Genomic DNA, 14,304 nt, shown 5'->3' with positions numbered 1-14,304 from the left:
ACTGTATTTTATTTTGATGAAATACCAACTGTGCTGTCAAGTTAGCAATGCTGGAACTGATGTATTTTGTGTGTGTGTGTGTGTGTGCGCTCCAGCCCGATCACTTCAACTGTTTCCTTACACCAGCAGAATCAACTTTAAACACTTATTGTCTTATTAATAATGCATCACTGTATAAAGGTCTGCTTTTATTTGTGTACACTCAAAATGAACCCAAAACGTGCTTTTGTAAAATAAGGAAAACAAATAAGATATCGCTTTCTGCCATTTGAGTTTCCTTTCTGTGAACAAATTAAGCGTGTCGCAAAAAATAACTGAAACTCAGCATATGTAGGCTACGTTATGTGTCGCACTGTTTTTTTTCCCCTCGTTTATCTGTAAACTAAATCAAATATATACATACAAGGAATAAATTCTTCAAATATATGTACTGTAGATTTTACATATATGTAATAATATTTAGTATTTCCACATCTAGGTGGGCATTTTTTTTAAATTTGTACTACTGTCAGTTCAAAATAAATGAAAAGAAACCGAGCATAGTAGATTTGTTTTTTTGGGGGGTTTTTTTCCCTGTTTTACCGAAATCGTATCGAACCGTGACCCCCGAACCGAAGTATGTACCGAACCGTGACATCTGTGTACTGTTCCACCCCTAGCAGATACAGAGGAGGAAGATGCCTCTGGCAAAACAGTTGCCTTTCCAGCAGTTACGGAGGTTTGCAATTGAGCACTTTCCTTATGAGGAGAAGGTCAGGTTTTATCACACCCCCTTCATGAGGGTTCAAGGATTGCATTAGTGTGTTTCCCTGTGTGCTCATATGTGAATGGGCAGTATTGAAGAGGAGTCTAGGCAGTACCCGCCCCTGGCGTCTCATTCCCTCTCCTGCTGGTCCTCCAGCTTTGGTTCTGGAGGTCATAAGGCAACTAAGAGGAGTGATGTTTGAGTCTCTCCTGGGTTATGATGGCAAGCTGGAATTTCATTAGCTCCTTTGGTAAGAGCTGGTGCCTTTGGTTCAGTAAAGCGAGCAAGCCATGAGTGCGTAGTGAGTACACTTTAAAAAATGTTGGGTTAAATACAACCCAGCGATTGGGTTGTTTTCAACCAACAGTTGGGTTTAATGTTCAACCCAACCTTCTGGGCAGTAATCCAACCGCTGGGTCAAAACAACCCAATCACTGGGTTTGTCCATATTTTACCCAGCGCTGGGTTGTATTTAACCCAGCATTTTTTAGAGTGTATTTTACCTATGATGCACCTATAATGTCTATGTCTATAATGTCTATAAAACTGTCATATGCAACAAATGGTTAAATTGTGTGATTAAAAAAGGCAAGTTGCATCAATACACAGGCACAATTACACAATCATGTTTTATGGATTAATCCTAAATTCTGTTTATTTATTTGTTTGTTTGCATTCATGCATCATGTTGCCAGCTTTGTCCCAGTACTCAAGAATTGTATTTATTAATTTACCAGATACCTTTATCCAGAGCAGCTAATGAGGAATACTAAGTGTTTCATCCTAAGAAAACAGCCCTGATTTGTGAAGTGAAAAAAAAAAAAAAATCCCAAGGTGTAAAAAAGTGTCATTTAGTTTATAGTATTTTTGAGATTTCTTCTAAATCCTCTGGAATTATTTTTATTATTTTTTTATTTTATTTTTATTTTTTACCAGTGGACTTTGGAGAACAAACCTTGACAGATTGGTGTAGGAATCTGTTTCATTTGAAAGTGGTACTTAAGCTTTTAAAATATTATATAACTGCAGACAGATAAAAAAGAAAGACCCAAAAGATTAAATTGGTCTTTCACACCCTAAAATAAAATAACTCTGCTTCACAGACATCCATGATTGAACCAATTTAACTCTATAGATCTTGACAGAAATACTGCAGCAAATAAGATCTTGCAGACTATTGGGTTTAACTAAATTCCCTTCACATTACTCCAAAACACAGAGGTTGATGGTTCAACCACAATATAAAATATCTTAACACAAAACCCCATGCATAGAATATGAAATTAGGCAAGATCAAACCTGATTGACTTCTTGGTTCTTGAATGCTTGCACTCCCAGATAAACCTTGAGATTGCTTTATGTAATTTTTGCCTGGGTCCAGTAGGTGGAGGAAGGAGTAACATACAGTAGAACTATAAAAAATAAAACTTTCATTTTAAGCAGTGCATTACTGGTCTAACAATTAAGCAGGAAATAGCAGTATCAGCGGTAACCCAAAAATGTTTGTGCAATGACAGAATATGTTTATACAACTTGATTGTTGGCTTCAGCCTCTTGGTACAACCATCAGTAAGCCTGACATCTAAAGTCAAGTCAAGTCACCTTTATTTATATAGCGCTTTTAACAATACAGATTGTGTCAAAGCACTTAACAGTATCAACTTAGAGGATAGAGTGTCAGTAATGTATAATGATAAGATTAAACACTCAATTTTCTCAATTGTCAGTTAAAGGCATTTCATTATTGAATTCAGAGATGTCATTGTCTAGCTCAGTTTAGTTTAAACAGTATCTGTGCAACCAAATCGGCGATAATCGCTAGAAATTAAGTGTCCCCAACTGAGCAAGCCAGAGGCGACAGCGGCAAGGAACCAAAACTCCCTCTGAGACAGAATGGAGAAAAAAACCTTGGGAGAAACCAGGCTCAGTCGGGGGCCAGTTCTCCTCTGACCAGACGAAACCCACAGTTCAAAAGTTTATATTTCTATTTTAATTTTGTTGCAATTTCTAACGATAATAGTATTATGAAGTTAGGTATTTTATTATATTTCTAGTTATTTTGTTATATTTTTAGTTTTATTGTATTTTAATCGAGGTCTTCACTGGGGATATGTCTCTGGGGGTCATCTGGGTGTCCTGGTCTCCGCTGACGATCAGGTCTGCAGACATCATCTCTTGGTGCTGATCCACCATCTGATCGGATACGGACTGAGAAACAGAATAAGAAAGAAACAGACAAATATTAGCGTAGATGCCGTTCTTCTTACGATGTAACGAGTACATCGTGTGTTATGGGGAGTGTTCCCAGTTCTGGTTGATCTAATTAATGCAGCCTAACAATCCTTTAACGGATTTGAATAATAGAAGCGTATTAGTGTGTTATGTGTAAGCCAGGCTAAAGAGATGGGTCTTTAATCTAGATTTAAACTGACAGAGTGTGTCTCCTAAAGGTCCAAGTATACTTAGTTACTCAGAAGACTTTTAGGGGTCAACAAGCCTTTTGTCATGAAGTGCCATTTTTATTTAATTGTGTAAGTACATCATCCTCTCCTGATCTCCCTGAACCCAAATCTCCAGTCCACAGTTTCCTGCACATTGACATTATGGTAGTATGAAGACAGTGCGATAGAATGCTTTCTGAGGTGTTTTTTTTTCTTTTTTTTTCAGCAAGACACACCTCTCAAGTACTCAAGTAGATCTGATGAGCACATTCCTGCATTATTGAACAAAAGCAAAAGATAAAGTAGAGCTGCTCGATTACGACAAAAATCATAATCACAATTATTTTGGGCAATATTGTAATCAAGGTTATTTAAAACGATTATTAGTGGGCCATATGACCAAAACTTTATATGAAAGATTTATTTAAAGATAGTGATATATATCAAATATATATTTTCTGTAAATAAGGCTGCTATGACATCTACATTTTAGAGACCAGCGAAATGTCACACAATTCTCAATACCACAGCAGAATACCAGAGTAACTAATATTAGTTAAAAAAAAAAAAAACATTCAAATGAAACAAACTGTCCTTTTTTTTTTTTTTTTTTTTTAATGCAAGTCTAAAGTATTCAGTTAACAGCCTACTAGAGAAATTGAATAACCTAATGTAAAATAAAACAGCAAGAATTAAACTTCCTTTGTTTCTTATTAAAGCTACAAAAGTCCTTCAGTTAAGAGCAGTGAGTGATTTTGAATTTGTCTTTTGTTGTTTGATTAATATAAAGCACACAGTCGCAGCAGGAATATTAGCCCGCTGTCACTTTAAGAGCCGCACGGATCCAATTTACTGTTACACAAGTATTTTCATTCTCAACTCTTTACGTTCATTTATTACAAAGCCGACAAGGGTTTTTGACACATTTTTGCGTGTATTTGACCGTTTAGGAGCTAAAAGATGACTTTACATGTCCGTGTTCTGTTTCGTCTCTGAGCTCATCCACAGAAATCCTCCCGAGGAACAGCGCAAGTTCTATTTCACGCTTTTAAAAACATGAATAAATCTAATCAACTTTAATAAATCAAGCACGTCACATGATTTTACTGATTTGCACATGAAATTGGGCTTTTATGGAGGAGTGAAAGCGCACTGCTGGAACGGGGCGCAAAAATCGTTTCATCTCGATTACTGTAATTTCGTAATCGTTGGAGATCGAAATCGAAACTGAATTTCGATTAATTGCACAGCCCTAAGATAAAGTGACACATACACCCTGTCAACATTCTTACTGGTAGTGGTACCTGGTTGCCTATTGCTAATTGTTAGCTAAAATGCACTTTTTCACCTTGTGGTTGAGGGTTTCCATGCTGTAACATGAAATGTACCAGAAAAAAACAAAAACAAATCCAAAATCCTTCTAAATGTAAAAGCCAGGACAGAGATGTAGTTGTGACACAACAGTGTTATAGTGTAAAAAGTCTCATGAAACCCCCTATTTCAGCACCATTAAGTTTTCACTACAGTTGTGAAAAAGAAAAGACAGTGGTGTCAGAGCTGTGGCACAGTGGACTGTGCACTTGCTTAAGAATTGTAAGAGCCGTTTGCTTATGTGGACCCCAAAAGAAAACTCGATGCAGAGTAGACTAACACATTAATAGATTCTATCATTTGTGAAAGATAATCTAATCTCTGTGCTGACTGATACAAAAGAAAACAGCAGAATAATAATTTTAAAAAATAAAAAGGTGGCGCAATGCATGAGAGCGATTTCAGTGCAAGTATTCAACAACACTCCCTCAGCTGATTATAGTCCATGTTCGGACAGGAATGAGCATGCTTTATGTTTATATTGACATGTTATTTACTGTATTGCTTCAATATTTATGCCTTCTCTAATAAAATATAGTCATGCAAATAACAGCACTGATATAGTGAAATACAACAGCAACTATGTGGTAGATTGTACAGATAAACAAAAGACAAGGACAAAATAATTTAAAATTCAAATAAGAATTTACAGAAAAGCATAAAATAAACTGTGCCTTTTTCACCCTCCTTAATTGTTTTAAACTAATATGTGTCATTTACTTTATCAAAACTGTTAATTTAATTCCTGTAGGCACACCAGCAGTACACATTCTGAATGTTTCCCTTATCAGACATGTTCATTTAAGGTCTTGGAGTATACATGGAGTACAGGTTTACAACAAAGCAGTTGTGATGAGTCAGATGTGTTAGATTAGGAACAGTTTGATAACGTATACTGTGCCTCAAGAAAAACGGTTTGGAAACACTGCTATCCTGAATGTTTTGTAGGTCTGTGTTTTATTGGTTATGTTTGACAGCCTCCCTACCCTTTTCCTACAGCTTTACACACCCATTTGTGTACCTTTTTTTTCAAATCTGAGGTGTGAACAATCAGTGTTAAAAATGGGATGTTCAGCAAACTTGCAGGCCTTAACAAGTTTGACAGAACTCACTAATTTCTTTCTATATCGACTGTGATATACCGGTGATATATCTGATGTATTTTCCTACACCTGTCATAGTTTGCTTAAAGAGCTGAATAATGCATTTAGCCCTAACTCTGTTGGAACGTTTTCAATCTTAACAAACAGAGGCTCCATGCTGCTCTCACTGTTCTCACGTATACCTTTTATGCAAACACAGCAGGAATAGGATAAATAAATGTGCTAATGACACCACTGAGATCTGATAACCATCAGCAATGAGCTGCAGTGAGGGTAAGCCCTTTCTGCATGGGTCAGCGCTCCAGCATTCCATAGCAGAATCCTGTAGTATCATGGACAACCGCAAAAACAAGGACATGCGGTGTGTCAACAGAGCATGAAAATGAGATCAAATTGAAAGAAAAAGTCAAAAGAAACTTACTGAACCAATAATAAAAATTCAAAAGGAGTTTGGTGAGTAACATTCAGACCAAAAGTCTGATGCGTCCCTATTTATCTCCTTTACAGATCATGAGTAGAAGTGGCTGTCTGACTTTCTGCTGCCGGACTGCCCGCTGCTGTGAAACTGTAAACACTTTGACTGCCTGCCAGGTGTCCAAATGCCAGAAACACTAAAGAGATTATAGTGAAGTACAGGACACACAAAACATGCACTTGTTCATGAACGTTATTTGGCCAGTTAATGTTAGAAGAAATAGTGAACGGTAATACCAGCAAATTTCTGGGAATGCAGATAATGAACTAACTTTGACCCAAATCAACTTCAGCTCAATTTTTCCCAGACAAACACTCTGAGCCTTGATTCAGTCCTGAGTATATAGAGTTGAGCAAGGAAAAGTGTTTGATTAGGGATGGACAAAGCAACAAAAATTTATGAAAGGTCTCAGTACTGAGACTGTAAAAAAAAAAAAAAAGCAGGAATCTAAAAATGTGAAACTCTGAAGCCAGTTTACAGAGAGAAAAAAAAAGGTTGTTGATGGCTGTACAGGTTGACCATTAAGTAAGAGCATTGTCACTTAATCTCAGTTCTGTCATGACAACTCTCTGAGGGTTTGGCATGGTAATGTACATGATGATGTTAATGTATTTGGTCTTGGCGGAACAGATCTGCTACGCTGCTGCTGCTGCGGCAGAGCAAGTACCGAGACTTGCTACTGCCAATACATCCACAACATGCTGCTGTGAGCATGTACGAAATACTGCTGCTGCACAAATAACATGACTAACCCCCATAGCATACATGATCACCCCATAGCAGATCTATACAGGTGAGGCTGGGGAAGGTGGAGGGTTTCTGCGACAGCAAACACAAGCCAAGTATTTGAAAGTTGAGCAGCGAGCTCATTGGCTACTGATACAGGAGAGAGCTGTGCCATGTGATGATGTCATTGTCATACTGAGTTAGATCTATCGGACTGCGCCATCTAGAGTTTCATGCCAGAACTTTGTGTTTCACATGTCCTTAGTTTTAGAGGCATTCAGCTTTAAATGTCTTGTATGCATTTAATTACTTGGAAAATAGTTTGTGTTTTTTAGCGTCCATTTTTAGTGTAGGAATTTAAACTGTCCTTTGTCCATTTGTCTATTTAAACTCTCCATATAAACTGTGCTTTATAACTTTTTTTGCGCATAATGTATAGCATAGATATGTATATTCACCATACAGTATGTTTATAGAATTCCGTTGGCACATCTGTTTGAAGGACAGCATTGGGCAGCACGTGGAATACTATATTTTGTCAAAAAAGGAAAGGCTTTTTATCAGATTAATCAAATAAATAATTATCAAAATAATCATTAGTTGCAGACCTGTAACAGTCTTTTTCCCATAATGGTACATTGGAGAAAGAAAGATTGCACAGGATTTGTCCTGTGAGAGCACTGAAAATTTGCACTTACCACTCAAGAAGGTGGTATAAATCAGTTATTTCTTTGTTTTGGTGGTCAAGCACACTCTACCAGGAGTGTGGCATTATCTCAGGCACTACCTAAAGGAGTATCTTTAGAAGATATTTGTGTGAGGCAGAATGGGCTTTCTTCCTTCATTGAATTTGAGAAACAATGGCGTGGGTGCTGTCATATGAGTCACTGGTGATGCAGTGCCTCACAAAGGGTGGAATCAGTGCCATCAGCCAGTAAATAGGTGTGTTTCTATACAGGCTTTAGGCAGTCGTCACACCTGGGGGTGTTCGCATACAGTGTCTCATTCCCTAGTCAGGAAACCAAGGTTTCATAGGTAACCGAGACATTTTCCTCATTTTCGGATACAACAAGCATGCATTCTCTCCCTCCTCCCTTTCCTGCTACAATAAAGCAAGGCTGAGGATACTGGTGCCTCTGGGGGAGATGCAGCAGATACTAAAAAGATGCAGATGCAGCAGATACTAAAATGTTAATGCTAACTTTTTACCTTTGCTGGGCTCATGAGGGATCTTGCATTCAGTAACGTCTGACTCAGGAAAGTAAAAGTAAAGATAGTGATGAGTAATACAATAAAGAGGCTTTGGGGCTTGTGATTGAAAGTGAAACACAGAACAAGTTCAGATTCTATTCTATTCTATTCATAGACATGATGTTATTTTTTTGTCCTTTCTTTTAATTTAATAAAAAACACATTAAAAGTGTCATGCTGTTTGTGGTAACTATCTGTGGACAACCGTGCTATTCAAAACAGTAGGTTTTATTCTGACAGAAAAATAGAATTAAGAAGAACAATACCAACATAATTTGCTCTGTGCAGGTATCGTCTTGCCCCAGCTTATCATTTTCCTGCCCAGTTTGAGGATGTGTACCGTGTGGTGAAGTTCATCTTTCGTGTTGATGTTCTGAAGGGCTACCACATCAATCCAGAACGGATTGCTGTGTCTGGAGACAGTGCAGGAGGCAACCTTGCAGCTGCAGTGGCTCAGCAGGTAAGATGTGGAAAATTATACATGAATGACTACAGTACGATTTACAATTTTTACCATAGGACTCCAAAATGAAACGGGTGCACTGGAGAGACAACAGCAAGACAATCTCCTAAAAAGGGAATGGTTTTGCAGGTGGTGGCCACAGACAACCGCTTACTGATTTGTCTCTAGAGTTGTGTTTTGTTAGGGTCCTTCTCAATCAGTCTGCACAGGTAGTCCAGCTCCTCTACAATGGCACTTCAGGTTTGGTGTGTCTCCTAGATATCGGGAGATGTACCATTACACGAGGAGAGCTGAACAGGGCCATAGAAGGGCAACAACCCAGCAGCAGGACCAGTATCTGCTCCTTGGTGCAAGGAGGAACAGGAGGAAAACTTCCAGAGCCCTCCAAAATGCCCCCAGCAGGTCAGGCATGGGAGCACCGTGGAACTCGATTGGCATTTGCCAGAGAACACCAGAATTGGCAGGTCCGACATTGGCACTCCATTCTCTTCATGGATGAGAGTAGGTTCACTGAGCGTGTGACAGACGTGAAAGAGTTTGGAGATGCTGTGGAGAATGTTATGCTGCCTGAAACATCATCCAGCATGACCGTTTTGGCGGTGGGTCATTGATGGTCTGGGGAGGAATATCTTGGAGGGATCTTACACTGGTGGCCAGAGTATGTAGGCACTTTCTGGATGACGTAGGCATTGATGCTGTTAACTGGCACTCATGTTCCCCAGACCTCAGTCCAATTGAGAACCAGTTTACGAAGCTGCCAAGTAGCACCACAGACTGTCCAGGAGCTTCAGGTCTGGCAGGAGATCCCCCAGGACACCATCCATCATCTCATCAGGAGCATGCCTAGACATTGTCAGGAGAGCATACAGGCACATGGGGACCATATACACTACCGATTATATTAAGAGTTGCTTTGATGAAATTCATGCACGTTCAATCAGCCTGTAATTAATTTTTTTTTACTTTGATTTTCAGTGTGATTTAATCTAGCCCTCAATGGGCTGATGATTTTGGTTTCCATTGACCATTGTCACATAATTTTGTTCTTATCAAATTAGACAGTGTATACAAGTAAAGAGTTTTAAGTTAACTAAACTTTTTTTTAGGGCTATGGTTACAATAATATATGTGACCACGGACCACAAAACCAGTCATAAGGGTCTTTTTTTTTTTTTTTGAAATGTAAACTATGCTTTCCGTTGATGTATGGTTTGTTATGATTGGACAATATTTGGCTGAAATACAACTACAGTATTTGAAAATCTGGAATCTGAGAGTGCAAAAAAATCAAAATATTGAGAAAATCGCCTTTAAAGTTGTCGAAATGAAGTTCTTTGCAATGCATATTACTAATCAAACATTATGTTTTGATATATTTACGGTAGGAAATATACAAAATATCTTAATGGAATATGATACTTGCTTAATATCTTCATGATTTTTGGCATAAAAGGAAAAATGAAAATGTATTGTTGGCTATTGCTACAAATATACCCGTGCTACTTATGACTGGTTTTGTGGTTCAGGGTCACATATATAATAATTAGTATTGTTATAAATATATAATAAAATCAAGTAACTGATAACAATAATTACATACCAATTTCACATTTAAAATTTTCTTCAGCAGTGCTTCAATTCTAAGTGATCAAAAATGGCAACAATGAAACTGAAGTTGTTTTATGAAGTTTGCTTTTATTTTAATAAATAAGTTTATATTGTCATATGTTTAATTGAATTTTTTATGTATACTCAGTTGCAGAAGGACCCAGAACAGCATATCCAGCTAAAGGCCCAAGCTCTAATCTACCCTGTTCTGCAAGCCTTGGATCTGAACACTCCCTCCTACCAGCAGAACCAGCACATGCCTATACTGCCCCGCACACTGATGGTGAGGTTTTGGAGTGAGTACTTCACCAGCGACAAGTCATTTTTGACAGCCATGATGGCAAACAGACACAATAACCATGAATCAGCTGATTTGCTTAAGTTTGTCAATTGGAGTTCATATTTACCTGATTCATATCGCCAGACATACAATTACAGTGCTCCACCCGTGGTCACCGGAAAACGTTCAGTGCACTCTATTGATCCTCATCACTTGCTTGCAGATCCACGAGCCTCGCCATTGCTGGTGCCTGACACAGCCTTGCGTTTACTGCCTAAAGCTTATGTGTTGACCTGCGAATATGATGTACTGCGAGATGATGGCTTGATGTATGTCACACGTTTGCGTAATGCTGGAGTTGATGTCACACATGAACATTACCCCGGTGGATTTCATGGTGCACTAATGTTCACTACGTGGCCCACAGACTTTGATATTGGACACAGAATGATGGACAACTTTGTATCATGGCTTAAGCAAAATCTATAAAATTAATATAGAATGCAACAGTGGTTTATGCATCAGTTTTGGCTGACTGGTTCATATAATTTTTGTCTTATTTATTTCATTTGTTTTGTTTTGTTTTTTTCCTGTTGTTTACAGTGCACCACTTTTTATCTTAAAAAGGGCACACTTTTGATTGTATTAATCCAATATGGTACAAACATTCCCATTATGACCAAACCTGGTCTTAAGAAACACTGGTCTGTATTATTTCCAGTCCGTTAACTATGTATATGTTACTAATGAAGGTGTTCAACATGTTAACATGACATTAATAGTGTTTTATTTGATTTTTTATTTTATGATTATTTTTATTTCAGCCTATTGCAATTATCACTGACTGCTTGATGTTTTGAAAGGTTTGGTTTGATATGCAGTAAACTGTCTGATGAAGTTCCGGGTTCACTGAATTCTTATCTTAAATGGTGAGAAGATAAGATCAAGTCTTCAGTAGGTACAAGTAATTTGCTTCTGAGAACTGAGAAATGGCACGATACCATGGCTTGAAGCTGCAGTTCTTTTGCTCTTCCTAACCTAATTAAAGTGCCTCACTGAAAGATGGAAAAATGGTATGGAGCAATCATTTTTCAGAACCATGATTCAAACAAACACAAAATCAATTGTTTTTTGTTTTTTTTAGATACAGAACAAGAAGTTAAAACTTAGTTACTTATGTTTCAGTGGAAAAAATGGACATTAAGTTCTTCTCCACCAATTCAAATAATTCCAAAAGAAATGAAACATCAAGCATTGTATGTCACAAAGCAGCTCGCAGTCTGAAAGCCTGCTGAAAATAACAAGTCATATAGACAAAATAATCAATTAAAATGAATGGTTATTTTCATCTATTCAACCAAAATTTGTGCAGCCAAAAGTATTAACGACGATTAAAATAGTTTAGGCAAAAGGCAATAATAAATTTTTCGTTTGCATTTTATATATACATATATATATATATAATTGATTTGTTTTATATTTCAAAATGTGTTTTTATTGCCTTTTATTTAAGTAAGCTAGGTGTGCAATAAACAATATCAGCAATGAAAATAATTAAATCTGTCATTCACTAATTGTTTGGATGGATGAAATATTAATTTTCAGTATTTGCCTTTTATCATCCTTATACCCTTGGGATACTTATCCTAAAATTTCTAGAGTCTTCCCGATCCAGCTCAAGCCCAGTTGGATGTTGCTGTCTGATGTCTACAGATCATGACATGTGCCAAGTAACAGGCAAGGGACCTTCCATGACTCAACGTCTGAATCTCTTCTGCTTTCCATAATAGACTGCACAGATGATGATGATGCTTCTTGGTGGACACTACATGCATTCACTTTACCATTCAATCCCGTTCCACCCTGACTTAACAGTAACGCATGCACTTAATTACTGACATTATACTTTGACTATAGCCAGAGAAGAACTGCCACCCTGGCTTAGTCTGTTTTTTCCTAGGTTTTTTCTCCGTTATCTAACATTACCTAAAGTTTTTTTGTTCCTTGTCAGTTGCCTTTGGCTTGCACACTAGAGGACTAAATATAGTTTGTATTATGTCTTTTGTTTTACGAGATATTATGGCATGACTTTAACAATATTTTTTTAGTTAAACTGCTTATGAGTATTCAATATAACCAACTTTTTAAACCCTATAATATGCGACCATGGCACATCACCAAAAAATTAAAATTTTAATCACTACACCAAATTATTACAATTTCAAACCTTACAGATTGTCATATATCCACATAATTAAAAAAAATTTGCAAATGCTATAAATATATCCAAATTTATGTTGCTTTGAAACTGTGTATTGTGAAAAGTACAATAAAAGCATTGAAAAACAAAGAAACCAAAACAAAATTGCTTCCATTCGTGGCAGAAAACACAATTTACTGTAACTTTGTGTTTTAAAATCAAATGTACTGTAGGATTAGGTAATGGCTTAAAAGCAATAGAAAAATTATGTTTTATCGTGGAACTCTCAAAACAACAACAACAAATTATATCAGGCTGAACTTCATTCAGTTGTGGCCAGTGGTAGATATTGAAACTCTTTAAACTGGCATGGAAATGTGAGGCACTAATGTGCATAAAATTGCTATATCATTGTATTGTAAGCAGCCAGTGATTTGACCAACATTTGTGACCTGCAAAGAAAAGTTCCATAAGACAATGTGACATTCCAAATTCCTCTGATTCCTTTGTGGGATAATGAGTATGGTGTGACTGAGATTAAAATATTTCACTCGAGTGTTTCTGTTTTGTATGCGTCATCTCAGGACTGAAGCGAATCAGACAATAGTGATTATACCTACATGAAAATTCTTTATGCATTTGTGATCTTCATATAACAAAAAGTTTGTTTTTATAAAATCAACCATAAAAGAGAAGGAAATTAAAGAAAATTATTTTTCAAGATATCAGTAAGTGAGATGATCCATAACTCCAGCCACAGAGGAATGAATAACTAACACATCAGTCCTATGACGACAAAATTGAAAAAAAAAATAAAATTTTGAAAAAGACAAACATGACTAGGATAAAAAGTCTGGCGACTCTGAAAGCTGGAATGAGAGTGAACACAGAGCAGCAGAAGGTGGTTTTTATTACTGGAATTTTTCTGATATGAAAGAAATTCCACAGGCATCTTCCTCTGTGGAGAGACAACCTTTACAATAAGTCTGAAAAACAAAAGATTGAACCGGCATTCATTAACAGTTTTCAGATGAAATGTTATATCCCAACACCCCTACATCATATTGAGGTTGTAACAGCTAATTACTACTAACTACACAGATTTACCAAGTGCCTGAATGCTTGCTGATTTCAGTCGAATTCTAATTATCAGAAGCAAATGAAATCAATAAATTTGATGACCAAGACATTCATAGGAAATAGCTCAGCCAGCCAGGTCTTTGTGTGTGCATAAATCCATTACTAAGCTAGGAGTCCTTTTTCCAACAATTGTAAGAAATGCCTGTCAAACCCGGCTTTTCAAAATCTATTTCAACCAGCTCTTTTTGTCGTTACCCTCCTCAACATACTCTCTGTCCGCAGGCCTCTGAAGTTACAGGAAAATCCTGTGTCTGTGTGAGTTATGATTGTTAGTGATGACACCTGCTGTTAATTAGCAGACTCAACGAAGGGAAGAAGAGACAAGCAGAAACACAACTACAACTGCTTACAGCCCGCAGAGCCTTTCAGATGAAGTTGACTGCAAATAAAACATTCAACACATTCAGCCTCTGAGGATCTCTCCAAAGGATGATTTTAAAGAGAATTAACTTAAAAGTTAAGGGCCAAGTTTCCAACTGAAGGAAATATTAATCACCATAT

General features: G+C 37.1%; 1 protein-coding gene across 1 annotated transcript in view; it reads left to right on the top strand.

Moving 5' to 3' along the window:
- aadac (arylacetamide deacetylase) overlaps positions 1-13,202 on the top strand; it is a 33,264-nt gene extending 20,062 nt beyond the window's left edge. Inside the window, exons 4-5 of the mRNA XM_058745494.1 lie at positions 8,401-8,572; positions 10,332-13,202. Of these exons, the coding sequence (XP_058601477.1) occupies positions 8,401-8,572; positions 10,332-10,952 (793 nt within the window). The 3' untranslated portion in view covers positions 10,953-13,202. The remainder of the gene's footprint in view (positions 1-8,400; positions 8,573-10,331) is intronic.
- The last annotated feature ends 1,102 nt before the right edge of the window (positions 13,203-14,304 follow it).

Source organism: Onychostoma macrolepis, chromosome 15, assembly GCF_012432095.1.
Source record: "Onychostoma macrolepis isolate SWU-2019 chromosome 15, ASM1243209v1, whole genome shotgun sequence".
NCBI classification, from domain to species: domain Eukaryota; kingdom Metazoa; phylum Chordata; class Actinopteri; order Cypriniformes; family Cyprinidae; genus Onychostoma; species Onychostoma macrolepis.
Note: the sequence above shows the minus strand (reverse complement) of the source record. Positions and strands in the feature narration are given on the sequence as shown.